The sequence below is a fragment of the Hylobates moloch genome, unplaced genomic scaffold (assembly GCF_009828535.3).
Source record: "Hylobates moloch isolate HMO894 unplaced genomic scaffold, HMol_V3 SCAFFOLD_16, whole genome shotgun sequence".
Lineage (NCBI taxonomy): Eukaryota > Metazoa > Chordata > Mammalia > Primates > Hylobatidae > Hylobates > Hylobates moloch.
The window spans coordinates 45897866-45923301 of NW_026652291.1; the positions used below are offsets into that span (position 1 = coordinate 45897866).

At 39.6% G+C, this 25436-nt stretch overlaps 1 protein-coding gene across 3 annotated transcripts in view; it reads left to right on the forward strand.

Moving 5' to 3' along the window:
* CCDC175 (coiled-coil domain containing 175) overlaps window positions 1-25436 on the forward strand; it is an 83834-nt gene that overhangs the window by 5213 nt on the left and 53185 nt on the right. The window contains exons 1-7 of one of the 3 annotated variants that reach the window (XM_058429852.1): window positions 237-925; window positions 2487-2572; window positions 4739-4850; window positions 9182-9317; window positions 12283-12511; window positions 13701-13823; window positions 16323-16432. In XM_058429852.1, the coding sequence (XP_058285835.1) occupies window positions 769-925; window positions 2487-2572; window positions 4739-4850; window positions 9182-9317; window positions 12283-12511; window positions 13701-13823; window positions 16323-16432 (953 nt within the window). In that variant the 5' untranslated portion in view covers window positions 237-768. Of the gene's footprint in view, window positions 1-236; window positions 926-2486; window positions 2573-4738; window positions 4851-9181; window positions 9318-12282; window positions 12512-13700; window positions 13824-16322; window positions 16433-25436 lie in introns of those variants that run through there. The other 2 variants (XM_058429853.1, XM_058429854.1) reach the window with 2 other exon arrangements.

The following is a 25436-nucleotide window of genomic DNA, read 5'->3' on the forward strand; positions in this document are numbered from 1 at the left end:
ACTTTATTATTTTATTTTATTATTTTGAGATGGAGTTTAGCTCTTGTCGCCCAGGCGGGAGTGCAATGCCGCAATCTCGGTTCACTATAACATTTTCCTCCCGGGTTCAAGCGATTCTCCGGCCTCAGCTTCCTGAGTAGCTGGGACTACAGGCACGCACCACCACGCCCGGCTAATTTTTGTATTTTTAGTAGAGATGGGGTTTCACTATGTTGATGAGGCTGGTCTTGAATTCCTGACCACAGGTGATCCTCCCGCCTTGGCCTCCCAAAATACTGGGACTACAGGCGTGAGCCACCTCGTCCGGCCCAGACGTCACTTTAAATCCAGTATTATCCTCTTGTGGTCTTGAGCAGTTCATTTAGTCGCCCGCGCCTCAGTTTACTTGTCTGTAAAAGTGGAGGTACTAAAAGAGCCTGCTCACAAAGTCCTTGTGAAGATTAAGTGAGCTACTGTATATAAAGGTTCTCCTGCAGTACCCGGCACAAAGATGCGCTCAAAAGTGATCATTATTATGATTCCAGTGGTCCACAAGAAAGACACAGGCCTGAACTAACGAAATGGAAATTGAAAGGGGGAAATGTTAGCTAAAGAGAGAGTCATTCTTCCCAGACTGCTTAATTATCAGGATAATTAGAGAACCAGGAGGGTACCTACTAGAGAGGTGCGGGCCACGAGGGGGCGCCCCAGGACCTCGGTGTCCTCGTTGCCCGTGGCAACAGGCAATCCTTGGCTCTGGCTTAGGAGGCGTTTAAGCAGAGCGGCAAAATGGCCCTGAGCCCCTGGACCCCAGGGCTGAGCGCTGGCGAGAATCTGGTGCAGGCGGCTGCCGTCGCCACCGACCCCTCCCTGGAGTTATGCACCTTCCCCTCCACCCTGGGCTCCTCGGTCGCGGTCGAGGCGCTGGAGCAGCTGTTTGTTGTGGGTGAGACGCCCCTCGGGCGCTGGAAGGGACGTCTCCTCAGAGGTGGAGCTTAGGAGGCACTCAGCGGGAACCCTGAGCGGGGACTCTCCTCCCGGAACCAGGGCATCGCTGGCCAGGGCAGACCCTTCTCCCCGCTCCTTGGAGGCTGGGGAGAGAGAGGTGGCGGGTGGGACCAAGTGCCCCGCTCTCCTGCCCTAGCGCAGCTGGGGTGACTTCGCTCAACCCTCAGTAGTGGTTAAACTACTGAGGGACTCCCAAGCCGCTTCCCTATGCCTGCGACCTGAGTACACACCTGCATTTAGATTATGCCTTCGATTTCAGTTCTCTTCCTGCCTTTCCTTTACAAGTTAACATCCTACGACATTTTGCCATGGCAAACTGGAGAATTTAACAAGCAAATAGAAAGGGAGTGTTTAAGAGGCTCCTGTTGTGTTAAGCAAGAAAAATTAGATGTAAAGAGTTGTTTAGGAGATTCTAATAGAAAATGACCTTGGATGGGGCCAGGTTAAAATATTTTTCAGTTAGAAAGCTGAACCTGTAATTAAGTCACTTAAGCTTAAGGTAAGACAATCCAAGAAAGGGTGTTTCTTGTTCAGTGCAAAAACCGTTTAGGCCAAACAACAAAACATTTCAATGCTTCACTAGAATCATCCCATTTCTTCAAGATAATCGTATTGATTTATGTTACAATGTTACTGTTAATTTGGGATAGTTTTTATTTTCCTTCTTAATTTCACAATTCTTAGCAAATATGCTTGGGTAAATGTTATCATGAAGAATGTTGGCCAGGCGCTGTGGCTCACGCCTGTAATCCCAGCACTTTGGGAGGCCGAGGCGGGTGGATACCTGAGGTCAGGAGTTTGAGACCAGCCTGGCCAACATGGTGAAACCCCGTCTCTGCTAAAAATACAAAAATTAGCCGGACGTGGTGACGTACGTCTGTAATCCCAGCTACTCTGGAGGCTGAGGCAGGAGAATCGGTTGAACTCAGGAGGCAGAGGTTGCAGTGAGCCGAGATGGTGCCACTGCACTCCAGCCTGTGCGACAGAGTGAGACTCCGTCTCAAAAAAAAAAAAAAAAAGGAATGTTACCCACTGAGGAGACCTAAAGTTATTAAGACCTAAATTATTCACATGTGTCTCAGGTCATTGTCAATGACAGAGCTAGAACCTTGAACTCTTTTCATACTTGATCTCTAGATCAGCATGCCGATGCAACCCTAGTACTTATGTACAAATACATTTTTCTGTTAATGTCTAGACACTCAGAACATATTTCATAGGAAAAAAATCATTACACCCTCTTGCCCTGTGTAGGAGTTATAAAATATTAATATGTAAATCTCCAGCACATTTGTCCTCAAGGAACATAAAATATATACCTAAATTATAACATTATGGAATAGGAAATAAGTACAAAAGAGATTAGTGTAATGTACAATAAAAATTCAGAGACTGAAGATGTAACTTCCAGCCGAATAAGCATTTGAGCTAGATCATAAAAGGTTAAGTAGGATTTGGATAGATAAATAAGAGATCTTTATTTTCTAATTTTTTTTCAGAACAATCACTGCAAAGTGACTATTTTAAATGTAATGAAGAAGCTAAGATCTTTCTTAAGGACACTGCTGTAGCTGTTAAGAAATTGGTATTGTATTATCTATAAGAACCATTTCTTCAATCTTCCACATATTTCTTCATCAAACTTGCATTTAGCACCAATTCTGTTCAAAGTATTAAGGAGATGACCAGGGAATATAGTTACCCTGAACTTAAAAATATTTTTCTCTCAATTTTGTAAGTATTTGCACAATTATTGATCAATTGTGGATTGTTACTTGATTTTCCATGAAGAAAACTAAATTATGGGCTTATGGCCGTGGATAAGGGCAAGCTCATTTAGAGAAAGCAATGTGGGTGATAATACGGTTCAGTTAAGAGGTGGGCCACATGGGCAAATGCTTGGGACACCGATATATAAGCATTGCTTAAAACAAACACACTATCTCTGGAATAAATTGCAAGCATGGTGCTAATTAACTCAGTTCTCTGTAAGCAATTCCTTGCATAACTGGTCAAAGATTATTTGACATATGTTCCACTGAAGTAGACTGTACTGTTAGTGAAAACAAAGAGAAACTCTTTCAATTACACTTATCTGGCCCCTATCAAAGACATGTTGAAGAAATATTTAAAGAATTTCCTTCTGAGGTGTCACCGACATCTCTTTTCAGCCAAGGATGATATTGACAATGCTTCCTTGGCACAGTCAGAATAGTGAAGGCTCTCCATTTTATTTAAAAATATTGAATAAGAATTTACTACATATCAAATTGTTAAAAATGTAGAAATATGGCTGTAAATGAGTTTGAATCCACAGACTGCTGATAAAACTCTTATTACTTAATATTTTATATAATTATATACACATATATATCTATACTACATAATCGTACTTTACAATCCTTCTTGAGTAGATACATGTAAACACTTAGGGATCATGTGTGTTGTGCAGCTGTGGTGCTGTGGAAACATTTTTCCCTGCTTGGTTCTTTCTTTCAGTTATGTCTTTCACTAGGATTTTAAGGGGCCAAAATATTTATTGTGGTTAAAGTATCTAGTCTGTATTCATTTAATATCTGAGCTGTGAAATCTCTTAAAAAAGAGAGATCAGGCTGGGTGTGGTGGCTCACGCCTGTAATCCCAGCACTCCGGGAGGCCGAGACGGATGGATCACTTGAGGTCAGGAGTCCGAGACTACCCTGGCCGAGACATGGTGAAACTCCATCTCTACTAAAAATACAAAAATTAGCCTGGCATGGTGGCGGGAGCCTGTAATCCTAGCTACTTGGGAGGCTGGTAGGAGAATTGCTTGAAACCAGGAGGCAGAGTTTGCTGTGAGCTGAGATTGCCCCACTGCACTCCAGCCTGGTCAACAGAGTGAGATTCCATCTCAAAAAAAAAAAAAAAAAAAGAAAGAAAGAAAGAAAAAAACAGATCAATCCTTTTATTTTTAAAAGTAATACATGTTCACTATTATAAAAGTAATACATGTTGACTTTGAAAAATTTAGAAAAAAGTAGATAAGCAAAAGGACCACATTAAAATAATCACTATTAATGCTGATGAATATACTTTCTACTTTCAGGGTATAGGTGATAACTGCATTGAATTTCATTTTTTACAGAAAAGTGATCATGCTATATATGTAATTATATAGTCTGCTTTTTATAATTCATAAAATATAATGGCAGTTTCTCAGGTCATAAAATAGCTATAGCTATTATGACAGTTTATTTAAAAGATGATTTATCTATTTTTTCCCACCAACTGATTTCTCAGCAGTGTTTCGTTTCTTAAAGTAGCCTCACCTAAAAGTAATAATAACAGCTTTACCTATGTGTTTGGGTTTGTAGGTGTGTATGAGAAAACCATTGTTCTTTTTATACCTAAGCATATTTTTATAGGCAGTTTCCATATTTTAATAAGTAGCTTTCTTTCTCAATATTACCATTTTTGTTAGAGTCTTTCCTTTTAAATGGATTGAAACTACATATAAGAAACAGATATTCATAAAGAAAAGATAATTTCTCAGTAGAATAAAATCAATAGAAATTAAGAGATAAACTAACAGACACCTTAAATAGTGATTGTAGATACTTTTCCCAGTTTCTGTTCCAAATAAAAATAATGACAGAAGATATTTAATGAAATTATATTTTGAAACCTGAAAACATTTATAGGGCATTGTTTAGGAAATCAATCTTACTATTTTAGTGTCTTAACTTTTTTAAAATGTGATTTAAATTTTCAGGAAGAAATGAGAAAAGCCACAATCGATCTTTTGGAGATTGAAAGCATGGAACTCAACAAACTATATTATCTATTGGAAACTCTTCCCAATAGCATTAAGAGGGAACTGGAAGGTACTTTTGAGGTTATCAACTCTAGAAATTTAGTTGGTCTTATAATAGAATGAAGTACTTTCAACAAGATAAGTTTCATAGTTATTGCTCATGTAAGATATAGCTAGAAAGCATTCATGACACAAACACGGTCCATAATAATTTTTTCTTATATTTTAAGTGGAAATAGTATATATAACACTTGAATTTATATAATTTGGTTTCTGAATAGACTATAGATAAATGGATCAGCCCATTCCAAATTGGTATTTATCCAATTAAATTAGGCAACTTGGCTGGCCTAAACCATCATTCTACTTTCTGTCTCTGAGTTTTGGCTACTCTGGGTACCTCATATAAGTAGTTATCATACAATATTTGTCCTCATGACTGGCTTCCTTCACTTAGCATAGTATCTTCAAGGTTCATTCATACTGTTGTATGTGTCAGAACTGCCTTTCTTTTTAAGGCTGAATAATATTCCATTGTTGGTATCTATCACATTTCCTTATCCATTCATCTGCAAATTGTCAGTTGGGTTGCTCCCATCTTTTAGCTGTTGTGAATAATGATGTTATGAACATGGTATCCAAATGCAGGTTGAGCATCCCTTATCCAAAACAGTTGTGACTAGAAGTGTTTCCAATTTCTGATTTTTTTTTTGAATTTGGAGTATTTGCATTATACTTTCCAGTTGAACATCCCTAATCCGTAAATCTGAAATGCTTCATTGAGCATTTCCTTTGATCATAATGTAGGTGCTCAAAAGGTTTGGGGGTTTGGAGCACTTCCAAAATTATGCTCAAAGGAAATGTTCTTTGGAGCATTTCAGTTTTTAGATTTTTGGATTAGGGATACTCCACCTGTATCCAAGTCCCTGCTTTCAATTTTTTTTATATATTTATGCGTAAGCAGAATTGCTAGATTGTATGGTAATTGTACATTCAATTTTTTTTTTACTGGGGTCAGATCTTACAGAGTCATATATTCAATATTTTGGAGAACTGCGTTGCTGTTTTCAACAGTGGCTGCACCATTTTATGTTTCCACCAACAACGCATAAGGGTTCCAGTATCTCTACATCCTTGCCAGTACTTGTTATTTTCCGGATTGTTTTGTTTCTCTTTTATCTGATCGTTATCCAAATGGCTGTGAAGTGGTATCTTATTGTGGTTTGATTTGCATTTCCCCAGTGATTGGAGATGTTGAGCTTCTTTTTGTCTGCTCATTGGCCATTGGTACATCTTCTTTGGAGAAATGTCCACTCAGGTCCTTTATCCGTCTTTTAATCAGGTTCTTTTTTTGTTGTTGTTGAGTTGTAGGAGTTCTTTATGTATTCTGAATGTTAACCACTGATTAGAAATATGATTTGCAAATTTTTTTCCCATTCCATGGGTTGCCTTTTCACACTGTTGATAGTGACCTTTGAAGCACAAAAGTTTTAAATTTTGATGCAGTCAAGAAATCATTCCCAAATTCAATGCCATGAAGGTTTTCCCTATGTTTTCTTCTAAGAGTGTTACAGTTTAAGCTCTTAGGTTTAGGTCTTCGATCGCTTTTTTTTTTTTTAGGTAAATTTCGTATTTGGGGTAAGGGTCAAACTTTATTTCTCCAGAAGCCAGGAATGTTGTTGGCTGAGTTCTTCTCCAGGAATTACCTTCAACAAAAGAGAGAAGGGGCCGGGCACGGTGGCTCACGCCTGTAATCCCAGCACTTTGGGAGGCTGAGGCGGGTGGATCACAAGGTCATGAGTTTGAGACCAGCCTGGCCAACATAGTGAAACCCCATCTCTACTAAAAATACAAAAAACAATTAGCCAGGCATGGTGGCGCATGCCTGTAGTCCCAGCTACTCAGGAGGTTGAGGCAGAATTGCTTGAACCCGGGAGGCAGAGGTTGCAGTGAGCCAAGATTGCGCCACTGCACTCCAGCTTGGGTGGCAGAGCGAGACTTCATCTCAAAATAAAAACAAACAAACAAACAAAAACAAAAGAGAGAGGCTTAACTCCACGTTATGTTCTCTCCCCAGTGCCTGCCACCCGCATTCATGATTGGTCACTATGAGAGTACAAAGGCCTGGCTCCCTTGCCTCAGTGTGGAACAACTCCAGAGCATCATCATAGCTCCAAAGCTCATCACAGTTTAACCTCCTCCTCTTCCCAGCATTTTATTTCCTCCAAAGAGATGTTCCTCAGAGCACTACCCAATAAATGCTCTACACACACATTTTATAATCTGTTTCCCAGAGAGCCCAACCTAAAAAGCGTGGTCTTAATAAGTAAAAAAGGTTGATTTTCCAGTTAGCCATTTATTGCCTCTACTTTGTGATAAGGAAGCTGGACCCTGTAAATTTTCCCTTTTACCAGCTGGCACAATGTTCAGCTTTGTCAGCAGAGGGCATAGGAGGGATGTGGAGGAGGAAGGGGTTCTCTTCCTGATTCCAGTGTGCTCAGCTTGGCTGACTCTTGTAGTGTGTGCAACTTCTCCAGGCCATGGTCCTGCAGCATCCAGCAGTCCACAGAGCCCAGCAGCTTCCACCAGTACCCCTTGGGTAGCTTCAGCCACCAGTGAGGCACCTCTCCATGAAGAGCTTCTCTGGCACCCCCTTGGGTAGTTTTGCAGTGAGTTCTGAAATATGGCACCTCTGTGGGCAGATACCCCTAAAACCCCCAGAGAGCAGATTTCCAGCAAGTTCCATCAGCCCAGCATTTCATGAACTTCTTTACCATCTAATGAGATGCATCCTCTCTAATGAGGCCTAGCTCCCAGGTCTCCAGGTGCTGTTTCCTCAAGCACTGTATCTCAGCCCTAGGGATGGTAGCTACTCCTTAGGTCTGCTATTTCTGAATGCTTTCAAGTTCTCTTCACTTCTTACCACCCATTCCTTAATCCTCTAATTACTCTGATCCTCTGTTGTAGTTAATAATTTATTCTATTAAACTTTCCCTTTTCAACTTACTGTGACATTTCTATCTCCTAATTGGACCCCGACTGATAGAATGGGTTTAAAACAATATGCCTGGTGTTAGTATAGTTTGACAGGGAAAATACAACAAACTATACGTGCAGGGAAAGAAAATCAGATTTAGAAGAATCTACACCAAAGGTAGAATTAAGAGGGTTTTTCTTTTTCTTTGTTTGCTGTTCTTTAGTTTCTAGATTGGGTTGCTTTTATAATCAGAAAAACATATTTTAGAAGGGGTAAAATACCATAATAGCTTATAAGGTCCTTGATACATGCTAAATGCTTAACCATGCAAATTTAGTTAGTTGGCCTTATGTCATAAGTCCTTGATACTCAAAGTGTGGTCTTTGGTTCAGCAGCATAAGCAACATGTAAGAGCTTTTGAGAAAATACAGAATCTCTGGGCCCACCCTAGACCCACTGTATCAGAAGCTGCATTTTAACAAGATCTCCAGATGATGTATGTGCATATTTGAGACACAAAGTTTGATAAGGCCTGCTGCAACAAGCAATTTAACTAGTAGCCTAGAAAAAAATATCCTAGCTCTCTCAGGAGAGCTACCAGCTAGTTTCTAGGGAGTTTGTTGTGTAGAAATGAGTAGTCCAACACCTTCCTAAACAGCAGTGTTCAAAAATTCATGCATATTGACCATCTGTCATGCACTGAGATAATCCTTTGAAGTCATATGTGATTACACTGACTTATTATTTATGGATGAATAATTATTTCTTTAATACATTGGCTTCCCCCAAAAAGCAGAGCCTGAGGCAATGGCTTTTGCATTATTATTTTATTAAGGAGTATAATCCAAAGAGGAGGATGGGATAAGGAGACCAAAACAGAGGACAAGGGAGAGCCAATATGGGGTGGATTATGATGTTCACTGCTGCTACCTGAAACTAATTAATTATGAGAAGAAGCCCCCAAGACCCAGTGTTACTTCTTCTCAGGACTATCTATCAGTGTGAGAGACGGAGAAGAAATATTTATGCACCGGCTCCTGTCTATCACTGGTCTGATGTTTGCCCTACCTCTTGTACTTCTGGGTTATACATGCATGGGTGTGGGTGCATAAAGAAACCCCATGTAGAAGTTGCAGAAGTCCTAGGCAGGAGGTGAGAAGTGCGTGGAACGGGCTGGAATCAGGCACTATCAGACTGCGCCTGTCTGAAATTGATCCACGTCCACAGAAAGCTGGTTACCAGAGCAGCAGAAATAAGAGAAATAATTAGTAGGTAAGATTGAGAGGGACCAAGGGAGTAAGAGGTGCTTGATAAAAAACATTATTAAGAGAATATTTCAAAGAAAGATTTTTTTGCGTGAAAGTCAGTATCTACAATTGTGCTCTTCCTCAAATAATGTAGTAATATTTCCACTTACTTTGAAGAATGTGTCAGAGACGCTCGCAGATTAAATCTTTTTGAGATAAATACAATAAAAATGAGAATTACAAGGACAGAGAATGAAATAGAGCTTCTGAAGAAGAAAATAACTGACCTGACAAAATATAATGAAGCTCTGGGGTAGGTATTCTTATATTCAGTATTTTAGGGAGCAGGGGTCTGAGGCTGGAGTGGGAAAATTGTCGGGAGGGGTTTACTCTCTGATCTGAACTGTGGCAGGGCAAGTTGAGAGGTGAAGATGGGTTGTAGGAGATGGACCAGGCTGATGGGGTAGGGAAGGTGGTGGCTACAGAGGACTGAGGAGGAGAGCAGAAAATCTTCAACCACAGTAGCCAGGAGGCCTGTAATATTTCAGAGGCAATCCAGCTTCCTAGCAGCAACTACTGTTTGTAAATCACACACTACCTCTAATGCTACCTCCAAAGGTAGACACACAATGGGTTTAGTTTCCATTTTTGTAGAATTAAGTTTACAAACCCCCACCACCAAAGTAAGAAATCTTGCAGGGATTATATTGTAAATCTAATGTCAAACCAGACCTGTTGTATCTAGTTCAGTTTGTTGAAGATATTTAGTCATATTTGTAATCCACTGAAGGACTGAGGATGAGGCTGGTTCCCAGGACAGGGTTCCAGATTGTGTCTGTAATTAAATGAGATAATATATGAAACTGCCTGTAGCTCAAGATCTGACACCTCTTAGTGAGCCTCATTTTCTCCATCTGTGAAATGGGGATCACAACTCAACTCTGCTAGCTCATGAAAGGAAGAGATATATTCTGAAAGATAGGACCCCTTGAAGAATTACCCCTATGAGAAAATTTGATAAATTTTAATAAATATCATAAATATCAGCATGTTAGTTTCCAGAGTGAGAAATGTTCACAAACAGCCCTTATCATAGGGGAAAAAAAGTCTTCTTGGGAAGCCAAAATAATCAGAGGGTTGTCTGGTGTCCCAGATAATAAACATCAGAAATCAGGTAGAGACCTCAAGGTCCAGGGACATGGATCCCAAACCAGGCTCTCAGAACACCTGTGCTGGGAGACGCTCCACAAAAGAGAAAGTTCATGATTACATAAGTTTGAGAAATACCACATACTCTAATCCCTGTTGGGGATTCACAATACAGATTTGTGCGTGGTGCGTGCTAGCCACCATGGCCAGAGCCTGCTACATAAACTAGGCTATTCCTGAACTAATAGCAAGAAAAATAATACCCAGGCTAGATATTTATCTCAACCGGTCAGCAACATCACATTCCTATAGACCAGTGATTCTCAAACTTGAGCTTGCATCAGAATCACCTGGAGGGCTTGTTAAAACACAAATTACTGGGACTTGCTTCCAAAATTGCTGATTTAACAGACCTGGGAGGAGGGCAGTGGGGATAAGAATTTGCATTCCTGACAGGCGATGCTGCTGCTGCTGGTCCTGACCACATTGGGAGAACCACTGCTCTAGACAAATCTTTACGGAAAGGCAGTAACAAACAGAAGGTGGTGGCAGGTGTGTTGGCATCATCAAGCTACAATCATTTGTTGCATCATTTTTTCAAAGAGAATGCATATCAAAGTGTTCACAGACTGACCGGTGGTGGGTACGTCTCCTGTCCTGGGCAAATTTCAAAAACTAGATACAGACAGAGCAGCTGTTTGAATGTGTTTTCCTGAGGTTCCACACTGTGTTTGTGAGTGTTCTTTCTTCTCAGCCCATCACAACACACCTAGTGAGGTTTTTTGATTTCACTTATTTTGCTTTGTTTCCCCGAGGCTCCAGTCCTCAAGTTGATTCATTCTTAGAAGGCTTCCTCTGCTGCATCCACAAAGCACCCATTATCTGACCACCTACTGAGCCTCTCACCTAGACTTCTTTTTATTGCATTTCTTTTGTGGAGTTTGACCTCTGGAAGCAAACTTCCCAGCAGCCTGCTTTTATTTTCCTGAGCCTTCAAACACAATTCCTCTGAAACTCGCTAGCCTTGAGGACTAGCAAAAGGAAAAGGGTCTTTACATTGTAGGAGCTTTTAAAAAGGAAAATAGAGAAATGGCACCGATTGTCCCTTTTGTAAACCTTTTGTTGTTAGCCTCGGGGTAGATAAAATCTTAAGGTCTTCCTCAGACAATCTTAAGGTCTTCCTTAGATGGACACCGCCCAGCAATGGATGTGTGAGGTTAATGACGCCTATTGAACTCAGAGTTGGCTACAGCTGGGAGAAGGTAAGAGGGCTCAAATTAGGTTTCAGGCATCCTCCAAACAGTAAAGATAGAGTCTGTTCTTTCCCTAGTTTCTATCCAGAGGAAGGTGAGCTTTCTGTTGGGCCCTGCCTGCAGGGCTATAGCATCCAGGGTGGCTGGAGATGTGATGAGATTTCTCTTTCTTTAGCTTAACAGCCTATCTCGGGATGATAAGATAGATATGATGACAATACATATCAAAACACTCATCTGGCCAGACCCCATTCAGATCCTGTTCAAAATTACTTTTGAGTCATTGTATACTTTAATCCAAAATACCCTGTGGTTACTACCTGGCATCTGGGGATGGGTGGGGTGAGGCAAGGCCACGTGACATTCAAAAGTGGTAAAAGTTGCAAGGTTGATGCTTGTTTTGTGTTTCTGTCCTCATCTCAAACAATTTTTTTTTTTTTTTAAATTTCAGACAGAGTCTTACTCTGTCACCCAGGCTAGAGTGCAGTGGCATGATCTCAGCTCACTGCAACCTCTGCCTCCCGGATTCAAGCAATTCTCCTGCCTCAGCCTCCCGAATAGCTGGGATTACAGGCGCATGCCACCATCCCCGGCTAATTTTTGTATTTTTAGTAGAGACAGGGTTTCACCATGTTGGCCAGGCTGGAATCTAACTCCTGACCTCTCAGGTGATTTGCCCGCCTTGGCCTTCCAAAGTGCTAGGATCACAGGCATGAGCCACTGCACCTGGCCTTCAACCAAGTTTAGACAATCATAAACACAGTCGTAAGTATTCCTTACACTTTTCCTCTTGCTGAGGGCTCATCTCACCACACAGACTTTATTCCTTTCTTAGGAACTGCGCTTCTCACTCTGTGAGCAATTCTTTCCTCCCAGGGAGAAGCAGGAAGAGCTAGCAAGGAAGCATGCAAGGTTTGTCCTGTCACTCAACCAAACTATGGAGAAAAAAGCCACCACCACTGTTTACATAAATGAGACTTATACCAAAATAAACTTGAAGAGAGAAGACATAGCATTGCAAAAAAAATGTATTCAAGAGGCAGAGGAGCTAATGGAAAAAGAAAGGGCAGAATATCTGATAAGAAAACAAGAGTTGACTGCACAGGTAAGTGGCATGATTTATTCTTTAAAATACAATAATGTATAGAATCTGGAGCAGGAAATGGGAAATAATTTATTTGTCCTCAAGGCTGGCAAGCAGCCTCTGTGGTATCTTCTGTGAACATCCTGGGAAAACGGGATGAGTGGGAGACTCAAGGACACTTCTGCTCTTGGGGAAGACATTTGATTGGTAGCAGCATCTCAGTTCATGGGGAAGAATATAAGTGACAGGATTTGTAACACTGGGGTCTCCCCTTGCTTATATGCTGCCATACAGGGACAAGGAATAGGCTACCATCTTATCCAGTTGCCTTTAATAATCCTGAGACTGTGTCTGTATGGACAGGACTAGGGTATTCAGATAGGGCACCAGCCCAGCCCTGCTGTTCCTGATAAATGAATCAGAGAGAGCAGCAGCCTGCAGTGGGGCCAGGCAGAACTGAGGGCCTTAAAGAGAAAACAATGTTTCGAGACCAGCAGATTTGTGAGGGTGGGGCAGGGATAACTACTGCATCTTTTTCTGCCACTGCGGGAGCTGAACTGCCTGCTGTGCCATGTTAATTAAAATTCAGCATCAGATCAGTTATGATTGTTTCTTCCTTGTTCTGCTCTGGTTGACTCGGGGAGAGGTGGTTTTGATAAGAGGGTGACATTGTTCATTAGGGTCTAAGAAGTGGTGCTGTGATAAAATGGTAAGAAGTTTTCCAGGATTACAAGCTGCTCTGTCTTTGATGATTTTGTTTACTCTGTGTTTACCTGGTTTTATTTCCCATTAAATAATGTGAATTTAGGTTCCCAGATAATTTCTTCAATCCTTCCTTTGACTCTTCTTGTTTGCTTAGTACATTGTAAATCTGGTCACCACTGCTGTGGTGATTTACTATTAAATCACTGCCGTGGCAATTACTTTTATAATTAGTTATTAACAATCATTGTTATTATTGCTCTTACAAATTTGCTTTTCAATATTCAATAATTACAGTTTGGCCTTTATGGCTCATGCTTTTTCCTGTGATACTGCAGAATAAGGAAACCCTGGTTTTTTGGTTTTTTTTAACTTATTGCTATACTTGAATTGAATATGTTATACTTAGATTAAATATGAATTAGGTTGACACTGTTTTTAAAAGATTTTCTAAACTTTGTTGTGCTAATAGGCTTTTTAAATTGGTTTCTTATGCTTGTCACTATAGATTAATGAATTTAAAAATACCCGTGAAGTAAAGAGAATGGAGACTTATGAAAAGAAGAAAGAATTGGATAAATTACAAACTAAAATGTCAAAAATAAAAGAAACAGTTACTGTTTCCGCAGCGGTAAGAAAGAATAAACTATGTATATTTTTAAGCCTTATCTAGGCACCTCAATAAAAAAAGGAGTTGATTGTAATTCATCTTCATGTCATGCTGAGAGGATGTTTTCTGCACGTTAACATTTTCTGACACTTTCTTTAAAGCATTATGGTGCAATTGTGGTTTCCTCTTCAGGAATATGATGGGAAGAAGGAAATGTGGAATGTCTTAGATACAAACTGCATTTGATGGGCCAAAATACTGTGAAAATATTGATTTAAAAAAATATACAGAACTAACCAAATGCATTGATACATATAACGTTTCCATGAGATTGCTTCATTTTGTATAACAAAATGAATAACCATGGGCTGAGTCCTTAATTCTGGATGTGGAATAATAGAACAGAGTTCAGGCTCTCTATTGAGTACAGCAACATTAATATGTAAAGGAGACCATTTGTCTATTTAAATTAGAAAATACATCAGAGCTCTGTACTTCTGTCAAAAAAATTGTGGTAACATTTACTGAAAGGCAACACTGTGATAAGTATTTTGTGAGGATTATCTTTATTTTAAAGATAAGAAAACATAAGCTTATGGAGGTGACTATAATTGAAGTGGTTAATGTTAATACTACTTGTATATTAATTAAAACAAAAATGCCTGTTAACTTCTTATCACAATTAATTGAACTAATGAGTCTTTAGTGTATTTTTTCTATGTGTCTTAAAAAATCACATGCAAAACTATACTGGTACAACAGTAAAACTGAATATTTTATATGGGGTGGTTCTGCTCATTTTAATTACAATATATCTATTATGATATCCAATTACAAAGCATTAATAAAATGAAAATTTTCTCTCAAATATGTGCATTTAAAAATCATTATCTGTTTTTAAATTTCAACATAGTAAGGAAGCACTAGGCCTATAGGAAAATAGAAAGGCTATATAAAACATATTTTATCTGCATGCCCACGCTCATATTTCCAGTTCTGGCCTCATAAATCATAAATTGAGCGCACCACCAACTAGCTTGGGAAAATGAAATATGTCGTCCTCAGCCTGTACTCTGAAGATCTCTAAGCCCAAATTATTTTGAAGGCGGCAGGAGTAAATTTGCCTCCGGGTCCTTCCCCACTTTCCACAATCCAGCCTGCCCACCTTCCTACCCCTCCATCAGTAGAGAATAGTTTTGGAAGCACAAACTTGAGTCTCACACAGAGCTGGGTTCAAATCTTAGTTCTGCAAACCTTAAGTTTCCTCATCTATAAAATGGAAGTATTAATATTGCCTACTGCAGAGCGTTTTTGCGGAGATTAAATGAGATCATGCCTATTAAGTGCTTTATATTTGGTAGTTTGTTGTCATTGTTGTTGGCTGAGGTTAGAAAACAGTATTTTGGCTATAAACTGAGACTACAAGGAATTTCAGATTAACTCTCACATGGGACGTCTCTGCAGCCAGGTAACGTTGATATGATGTTGGCAGAAAAAAATAATAGCGTGTGACCCTTAAGGCAGCCTACCTGTCCAGGCAAGGAGGACTGAGGACTAAAGATAACAGATGTCAGGCCTGTCAGGCCTTCAGCATGTATCCCTAATTCTGATGATTGATCAGAGGCCTCTCAACATTTAGCTCATTCTGATGGTAGTTCTACCTCTGGAACTAGCTATGGGTGCTCTAGAGAAAGAAACCGTTTTGAGTAGCTTTTACCCACCTCTGTCACCTGCCTTGGCTAAGAGTGCCTCTATTCTCCCCACAGGTGTATCTCTGATCCCACATTGCTGTCCAGGTTTAGATAGCATTAAATATTATGTCCATGGTAATTCTCTGCTGGAGAGAAGAGGAATTTGTTTGATCAGCCTTGTCTAAGCTCCATTGTCCCTCTACAAGCTGAAATGCAAACCCAAGGCTGAATAAGTTAGACTTTCCTTTTCTTGATCCCAAAATTGCATTGCAAAAATGTCCATTTCATTATGAATTTTCTCCATCAATTTTTCCTTCCTTTAAATCATTACTTTTTTTCACAGTATCCAATTATTCCATTTCCTAAATTTAGATTAAATATTAAGAAATAAAAATTCTTTTCAGCGCGAACATAGCTATCAAGAGAGACAAAAGACCCAATTCATTTTGACTTTTAAAAATAATACTCATTTTGGTATCCTGGGATGATAAATGAAGATGATTGTGACAATATGGATTTGTTCAATTTTTTTAAGTGTTAGACAAAGTTGATTCTTGTCTCAAAAGTTTGTAAAAATAGTTTTCACATTCTCACTGCTTTATTTAGCCATCATCCCCTCTAAATTTTGGGTTTTTCTGATGATTTCAGAATTATTTGTGTCCAAGTTTATTTTATAGAGAAACAATGATAATGATTGCTCTTTTTCCTTGAAGTACACTCCTAATGTAAAAGTTGAATGAGTAATTCATGAATATTGAGTGGAATCAAACTGCTGTTATGAATCACTTGGTGATGATTGGATGCCATATTTTTGTTTAATTTTTAATAGGTTCTTAGTGATCACAATTTAGAGATAGCACAACTACACGAATCAATAAGGTATTGGGAACAACAGGTCAGTGAGCTAAAGAAAGCCCTTGCAATTCTGGAGGTGAAACTGTAAGTGTAATGCTTTATTTTTACTGAAATGTTTTGAGATATGTTAATATGATATTATAAGATAGTTAATATGCTATGTTTTCATTTTTAAAAGCATGTCTTTAATTTGACATGAAAATTATATTCTCTTAGTTTACTAAAATATGTGTGAAAGCTTTATAGAGTCACCTTTCCGTTGTGAAATTAGCTGATGATCAAGAGAAAACAATTAAAGGTTCTGTCCGCTTGGGGAAAGGAAAGGACTCTTTGGAATGTATGTATTATTCTCATCAGTTCCTGACTCCCTATAAACAAAAATGCCCATGGGGGACAGCATTAGTGGGACATATCATAGGCTACAACCCATCTAGCCATGCTGTTAGAGTTGTTCTTACTCAAAGGAGACTTGCCAAACTTCCTGAGAAAATACAGGGAAGCCTCAGGGCAAAAACTGCTACACGTGGGACTAGAACCAGAAGCTGAAGGAGGTCTTCCATCCTTCCGAAGCCTCAGTGTGTGCTTCATTTTGTGAAAGTATTTTATTCCTCTCTTTATCTGTACAGTATTCTCTTCTTGGTGAGCACATGGCAATGTCTGGCTATGCCAAATCCTCTGAATTGACCTGGCACAGGTCCAACAATCTTTAAAGATTGGTCAACACACTTTCTCCCCTGAAAATCCCCAGATTTCATATCAGAATGTGTTTGGCTCAGCTTTGGTTCCTGATCCAATCAGCTCTACACAAGAAGATGGAGTCTTATAACATGGCTTCCAGGGACTACTCCAGTGGTTCACTGACAGTTTAAGAAACAAATTGTGGACTGAGCAGATTCCCGAAAGACAAGTAACCTCACATGTAGAATCTTGTTATAACATGGCTCATTTCTATATATATTTGAATATATTGTAATTAAAATTATAATAGGTCTTTCAAAACAGGATTTGCAGAGTACAATGCTGATCTACAATCATCAGTTCATAAAATAGGCAATAATCTTTATCTTCAGTATCAGATTAAAAAATAAGAAAGCTCAATTAATACCACAACTAAAACTCCAAAAAACTCTTTTATCTTCTGATGCAATAGTATTAATTGACATATATTTTGAAGAAAAACTAGACAAAAAAGTAATAGTGGAAGATATGGATTACCTCAAATTATTTCTAGCTGTTACGAATAAAAACCTCACTACGTTGATGAAATTTTATTTATAAGCAGTCTTCATGTTAACTAACGCGTATGAGGATTCATTGATCTTCCATTTGTACTGACTTATCATTATCTATAATCCCAGCTATTTAAGAGTTTGGATTCATGTAGAATCTCATCAAAGAAAAGTGCTTTATATTAATGTGGTGATCAAGGATATAAGTTATCCTCCTTTTTATTCAGAAACTTTGCTCTTTCTTCTTTATTACCTGGAAAATTAAAAGAAAGTTCCTGTATTTTTTCTATTTTCTTCCTTAGCTGATTTCCTCTGTCTGTGAAGATAGGGAGAGTCAACCCAGTTCCCACTTGGTGGATTTGAAGAATCAGTGCTGTTTTTATAAGATTTCTATAAGAAATTATACAAGAAACTAAAATAGTTTGCACGACACATTTTCCTATCAATCTTTTTTTTTTATTATACTTTAAGTTTTAGGGTACATGTGCACAATGTGCAGGTTCGTTACATATGTATCCATGTGCCATGTTGGTGTGCTGCACCCATTAACTCATCATTTAGCATTAGGTATATCACCTAATGCTGTCCCTCCCCCCTCTCCCCACCCCACAACAGTCCCTGGAGTGTGATGTTCCCCTTCCTGTATCCATGTGTTCTCATTGTTCAATTCCCACCTATGAGTGAGAATATGCGGTGTTTGGTTTTTTGTCCTTGAGATAGTTTACTGAGAATGATGGTTTCCAGTTTCATCCATATCCCTACAAAGGACATGAACTCATCATTTTTATGGCTGCATAGTATTCCATGGTGTATATGTGCCACATTTTCTTAATCCAGTCTATTGTTGTTGGACATTTGGGTTGGTTCCAAGTCTTTGCTATTGTGAATAGTGCCGCAATAAACATACGTGTGCATGTGTCTTTACAGCAGCATGATTTATAGTCCTTTGGGTATATACCCAGTAATGGGATGGCTGGGTCAAATGGTATTTCTAGTCCTAGATCCCTGAGGAATCGCCAAACCGACTTCCACAATGGTTGAACTAGTTTACAGTCCCACCAACAGTGTAAAAGTGTTCCTATTTCTCCACATCCTCTCCAGCACCTGTTGTTTCCTGACTTTTTAATGATTGTCATTCTAACTGGTATGAGATGGTATCTCACTGTGGTTTTGATTTGCATTTCTCTGATGGCCAGTGATGATGAGCATTTTTTTCATGTGTTTTTTGGCTGCATAAATGTCTTCTTTTGAGAAGTGTCTGTTCATGTCCTTCGCCCACTTTTTGATGGGGTTGTTTGTTTTTTTCTTGTAAATTTGTTTGAGTTCATTTTAGATTCTGGATATTAGCCCTTTGTCAGATGAGTAGGTTGCGAAAATTTTCTCCCATTTTGTAGGTTGCCTGTTCACTCTGATGGTAGTTTCTTTTGCTGTGCAGAAGCTCTTTAGTTTAATTAGATCCCATTTGTCAATTTTGGCTTTTGTTGCCGTTGCTTTTGGTGTTTCAGACATGAAGTCCTTGCCCATGCCTATGTCCTGAATGGTATTGCCTAGTTTTTCTTCTAGGGTTTTTATGGTTTTAGGTCTAACATGTAAGTCTTTAATCCATCTTGAATTAATTTTTGTATAAGGTGTAAGGAAGGGATCCAGTTTCAGCTTTCTACATATGGCTAGCCAGTTTTCCCAGCACCATTTATTAAATAGGGAATCCTTTCCCCATTGCTTGTTTTTGTCTGGTTTGGCAAAGATCAGATAGTTGTAGATATGTGGCATTATTTCTGAGGGCTCTGTTCTGTTCCATTGGTCTGTATCTCTGCTTTGGTACCAGTACCATGCTGTTTTGGTTACTGTAGCCTTGTAGTATAGTTTAAAGTCAGGTAGTGTGATGCCTCCAGCTTTGTTCTTTTGGCTTAGGATTGACTTGGCAATGCAGGCTCTTTTTTCGTTCCATATGAACTTTAAAGTAGTTTTTTCCAATTCTGTGAAGAAAGTCATTGGTAGCTTGATGGGGATGGCATTGAATCTATAAATTACCTTGGGCAGTATGGCCATTTTCACGATATTGATTCTTCCAACCCATGAGCATGGAGTGTTCTTCCATTTGTTTGTATCCTCTTTGATTTCATTGAGCAGTGGTTTGTAGTTCTCCTTGAAGAGGTCCTTCACATCCCTTGTAAGTTGGATTCCTAGGTATTTTATTCTCTTTGAAGCAATTGTGAATGGGAGTTCACTCATGATTTGGCTCTCTGTTTGTCTGTTATTGGTGTACAAGAATGCTTGTGATTTTTGTACATTGATTTTGTATCCTGAGACTTTGCTGAAGTTGCTTATCAGCTTAAGGAGATTTGGGGCTGAGACAATGGGGTTTTCTAGATATACAATCATGTCATCTGCAAACAGGGACAATTTGACTTCCTCTTTTCCTAATTGAATACCCTTTATTTCCTTCTCCTGCCTGATTGCCCTGGCCAGAACTTCCAGCACTATGTTGAATAGGAGTGGTGAGAGAGGGCATCCCTGTCTTGTGCCAGTTTTCAAAGGGAATGCTTCCAGTTTTTGCCCATTCAGTATGATATTGGCTGTGGGTTTGTCATAGATAGCTCTTATTATTTTGAGATACGTCCCATCAATACCTAATTTACTGAGAGTTTTTAGCATGAAAGGTTGTTGAATTTTGTCAAAGGCCTTTTCTGCATCTATTGAGATAATCATGTGGTTTTTGTCTTTGGTTCTATTTATATGCTGGATTACATTGATTGATTTGCGTATGTTGAACCAGCCTTGCATCCCAGGGATCAAGCCCACTTGATCATGGTGGATAAGCTTTTTGATGTGCTGCTGGATTCGGTTTGCCAGTATTTTATTGAGGATTTTTGCATCAATGTTCATCAAGGATATTGGTCTGAAATTCTCTTTTTTGGTTGTGTCTCTGCCAGGCTTTGGTATCAGGATGATGCTGGCCTCATAAAATGTGTTAGGGAGGATTCCCTCTTTTTCTATCCATTGGAATAGTTTCAGAAGGAATGGTACCAGTTCCTCCTTGTACCTCTGGTAGAATTCAGCTGTGAATCCATCAGGTCCTGGACTCTTTTTGGTTGGTAAGCTATTGATTATTGCCACAATTTCAGAACCTGTTATTGGTCTATTCAGAGATTCAACTTATTCCTGGTTTAGTCTTGGGAGGGTGTATTTGTCAAGCAATTTATCCATTTCTTCTAGATTTTCTAGTTTATTTGCATAGAGGTGTTTGTAGTATTCTCTGATGGTAGATTGTATTTCTGTGGGATCAGTGGTGATATCCCGTTTATCATTTTTTATTGCATCTATTTGATTCTTCTCTCTTTTCTTCTTTATTAGTCTTGCTAGCGGTCTATCAATTTTGTTGATTTTTTCAGAAAACCAGCTCCTGGATTCATTAATTTTTTGAAGGGTTTTTTCTGTGTCTATTTCCTTCAGTTCTGCTCTTATTTTAGTTATTTCTTGCCTTCTGCTAGCTTTTGAATGTGTTTGCTCTTGCTTTTCTAGTTCTTTTAATTGTGATGTTAGGGTGTCAATTTTGGATCTTTCCTGCTTTCTCTTGTGGGCATTTAGTGCTATAAATTTCCCTCTACACACTGCTTTGAATGTGTCCCAGAGATTCTGGTATGTTGTGTCTTTGTTCTCGTTGGTTTCAAAGAACATCTTTATTTCTGCCTTCATTTTATTATGTACCCAGTAGTCTTTCAGGAGCAGGTTGTTCAGCTTCCATGTAGTTGAGTGGTTTTGAGTGAGTTTCTTGATCCTGAGTTCTAGTTTGATTGCACTGTGGTCTGAGAGACAGTTTGTTATAATTTCTGTTCTTTTACATTTGCTGAGGAGAGCTTTACTTCCAACTATGTGGTCAATTTTGGAATAGGTGTAGTGTGGTGCTGAAAAAATGTATATTCTGTTGATTTGGGGTGGAGAGTTCTGTAGATGTCTATTAGGTCTGCTTGGTGCAGAGCTGAGTTCAATTCCTGGGTATCCTTGTTAACTTTCTGTCTCGTTGATCTGTCTAATGGGTGTTAAAATCTCCCATTATTATTGTGTGGGAGTTTAAGTCTCTTTGTAGGTCACTGAGGACTTGCTTTCTGAATCTGGGTGCTCCTGTGTTGGGTACATATATATTTAGGATAGTTAGCTCTTCTTGTTGAATTATCCCTTTAGCATTATGTGATGGCCTTCTTTGTCTCTTTTGATCTTTGTTGGTTTAAAGTCTATTTTATCAGAGACTAGGATTGCAACCCCTGCCTTTTTTTGTTTTCCATTTGCTTGGTAGATCTTCCTCCATCCCTTTATTTTGAGTCTATGTGTGTCTCTGCACGTGAGATGGGTTTCCTGAATACAGCACACTGATGGGTCTTCACTCCTTATCCAATTTGCCAGTCTGTATCTTTTAACTGGAGCATTTAGCCCATTTACATTTAAAGTTAATATTTTTTTTTTTTTTTTTTTTTTTTTTTGAGACGGAGTCTTGCTCTGTCGCCCAGGTGGAGTGCAGTGGCGCAATCTCGGCTCACTGCAAGCTCCGCCTCCTGGGTTCACGCCATTCTCCTGCCTCAGCCTCTCCGAGTAGCTGGGACTACAGGCGCCCGCCACCACGCCCGGCTAATTTTTTTGTATTTTTAGTAGAGACGGGGTTTCACCTTGTTAGCCAGGATGGTCTCGATCTCCTGACCTCGTGATCCGCCCGCCTCGGCCTCCCAAAGTGCTGGGATTACAAGCGTGAGCCACCGTGCCCGGCTAAAGTTAATATTGTTATGTGTGAATTTGATCCTGTCATTATGATGTTAGCTGGTTATTTTGCTCGTTAGTTGATGCAGTTTTTTGCTAGCCTTGATGGTCTTTACAATTTGGCATGTTTTTACAGTGGCTGGTACTGGTTGTTCCTTTCCATGTTTAGTGCTTCCTTCAGGAGCTCTTTTAGGGCAGGCCTGGTGGTGACAAAATCACTCAGCATTTGCTTGTCTGTAAAGTATTTTATTTCTCCTTCACTTATGAAGCTTAGTTTGGCTGGATATGAGATTCTGGGTTGAAAATTCTTTTCTTTAAGAATGTTGAATATCGGCCCCCACTCTCTTCTGGCTTGTAGAGTTTCTGCCGAGAGATCAGCTGTTAGTCTGATGGGCTTCCCTTTGTGAGTAACCCGACCTTTCTCTCTGGCTGCCCTTAACATTTTTTCCTTCATTTCAACTTTGGTGAATCTGACAATTATGTGTCTTGGAGTTGTTCTTCTCGAGGAGTATCTTTGTGGCATTCTCTGTATTTCCTGAATCTGAATGTTGGCCTGCCTTGCTAGGTTGGGGAAGTTCTCCTGGATAATATCTTGCAGAGTGTTTTCCAACTTGGTTCTATTCTCCCCGTCACTTTCAGGTACACGAATCAGACGTAGGTTTGGTCTTTTCACATAGTCCCATATTTCTTGGAGGCTTTGTTGGTTTCTTTTTATTCTTTTTTCTCTAAACTTCTCTTCTCGCTTCATTTCATTCATTTCATCTTCCATCGTTCATACCCTTTCTTCCAGTTGATTGCATCGGCTACCGAGGCTTCTGCAATCTTCACGTAGTTCTCGAAACTTGGCTTTCAGCTCCATCAGCTCCTTTAAGCCCTTCTCTGCATTGGTTATCTTAGTTAAACATTCATCTATTTTTTTTTTCAAAGTTTTTAACTTCTTTGCCGTTGGTTTGAACTTCCTCCCGTAGCTTGGAGTAGCTTGATCATCTGAAGCCTTCTTCTCTCAACTCGTCAATGTCATTCTCCATCCAGCTTTGTTCCGTTGCTGGTGAGGAACTGCGTTCCTTTGGAGGAGGAGAGGTGCTCTGCTTTTTAGAATTTCCAGTTTTTCTGCTCTGTTTTTTCTCCGTCTTTGTGGTTTTATCTACTTTTGGTCTTTGATAATGGTGATGTACAGATGGGTTTTTGGTGTGGATGTCCTTTCTGTTTGTTAGTTTTCCTTCTACCAGACAGGACCCTCAGCTGCAGGTCTGTTGGAGTTTGCTAGAGGTCCACTCCAGACCCTGTTTTGCTGGGTGTCAGCAGCAGTGGCTGCAGAACAGCGGATTTTCATGGACCGCAAATTCAGCTGTCTGATTGTTCCTCTGGAAATTTTGTCTCAGAGGAGTACCTGGCTGAGTGAGGTGTCAGTCTGTCCCTACTGGGGGGTGCCTCCCAGTTAGGCTGCTCGGGGGGTCAGGGACCCACTTTAGGAGGCAGTCTGTCCGTTCTCAGATCTCCAGCTGCGTGCTGGGAGAACCACTACTCTCTTAAAAGCTGTCAATCTTTAACCCTTCTTTTTCCTTCATTAAGTCTTTAACTTGCAAGCCGTTTAATAGCCCTGTTATCTATTTTGAATTCAAAATGCTGAGGAAAACAAAATCACTCAACCATAAGTTTAAATTCCATGTGTGTTTGGACAAATAAGAGTAACTCAAATGCTCCATAGATCCACAGGAGGCGCTGTAGTTTGATCCTTGTTCTTTCTTATCATTGATATCCAGTGTGATTAACCAGATAAAGGTGAATCCAATGCCTACCTTTCTAAATGCTATGGTGTTTCTTTGGCATTCAACTGGTTTTCAGCACGTGAGAAATGTGAAAGTTAAATGATATCCAATTTGTGGCCTAGAATATATCCTTGCCGCTAAAGTGTATGAGGGTATGAAGACTATAGTTGCTTTTTTGGGCTAACATGGTTTCAGAATTGCCACAATTACTAATGACTTCCATCCTGTTAAACTTTAGTGGTCTAGTCAATTCCTGAAAGTTTTCAAATTAATAATAGAATTTGACAGTTTATCACTTCCACCTTCTTTCACTTAGCTTCCTAAATACCATGTTTTCTTATTTCACTGTTCACACTGGTTGCTGCTTTTTTAGGATCCATTAGTTGTTCCAATTCTTTTTCACGACTCTAAATTTCAAGTTCTCGGTCCTTCACTATTCTCTGCTCATACCCTCCCTATGTGATTTTATTCACTCTCTTGGCTTTAAATACTTTCTTTACCTCAATGACTTGTGTTCTAAATGCAGATACTGTACACCTTACTTGACCTCTCCACTTGGAAGATGTCTATTATATATCTGTCCTTTATACATATAACATGTCCTGAACAGACTCTTGATTTCTCACCTTCCTGAAACAGCTCTTCCCACAGTCTTCCATTATCAGTTAATGTGGCACTGCCATTTACCTAGTTAGTCTAGTCAAAAGCCCAGGGGCCATCTACCATTTCTGCTTTCCTCACTACCCAACCCTGACTCAACTCTTACTCCAGCCAAATCCAAAGTCACGTCCTATTGCCTTCATATTCAAAATACATGCTGAATATATCTATTTCTTACCACTGCCACCACTGTAGCTTTAGCCTGAACAGCCATGATCTTTTGTGGATCACCAGCAGAGCCTTCTACATGATCTTCCTCCACAGTTGTCTTTCTCCACAAAGTAACCAGAGTCATCCCTACAAGATGTCCATAGGTTCATGTTGCTCTTTCCGCTTAAATAATCTTCCCCTGTTCCCTTCAGAATAAAATCTGAACTTCTAGCCTGACCTTAACACCCTCCATGATCTAGTTCCAGTCTATGTCTCCAGCCTCACCATCCTTCTTCCTTGAACACACCAAGCTTTTTCCTACCTCTGTCTTGTCACCTGATGTTTCTTCCACCTGAAAAGCTCTTCCTTCAGATCTTCATGTGGCTGGCTCCGTCTTACCATTCAGGTCTTTCACAGGTCATCCCAAAAAGATCTTCCCTGACCACCTATCTAGAGCTGCATTCTTGCTCCCAGGATCCTTTTATGGTTCATCCTACTTTGTGTTCTTTGGAGCACTTAATAGTATCTGAG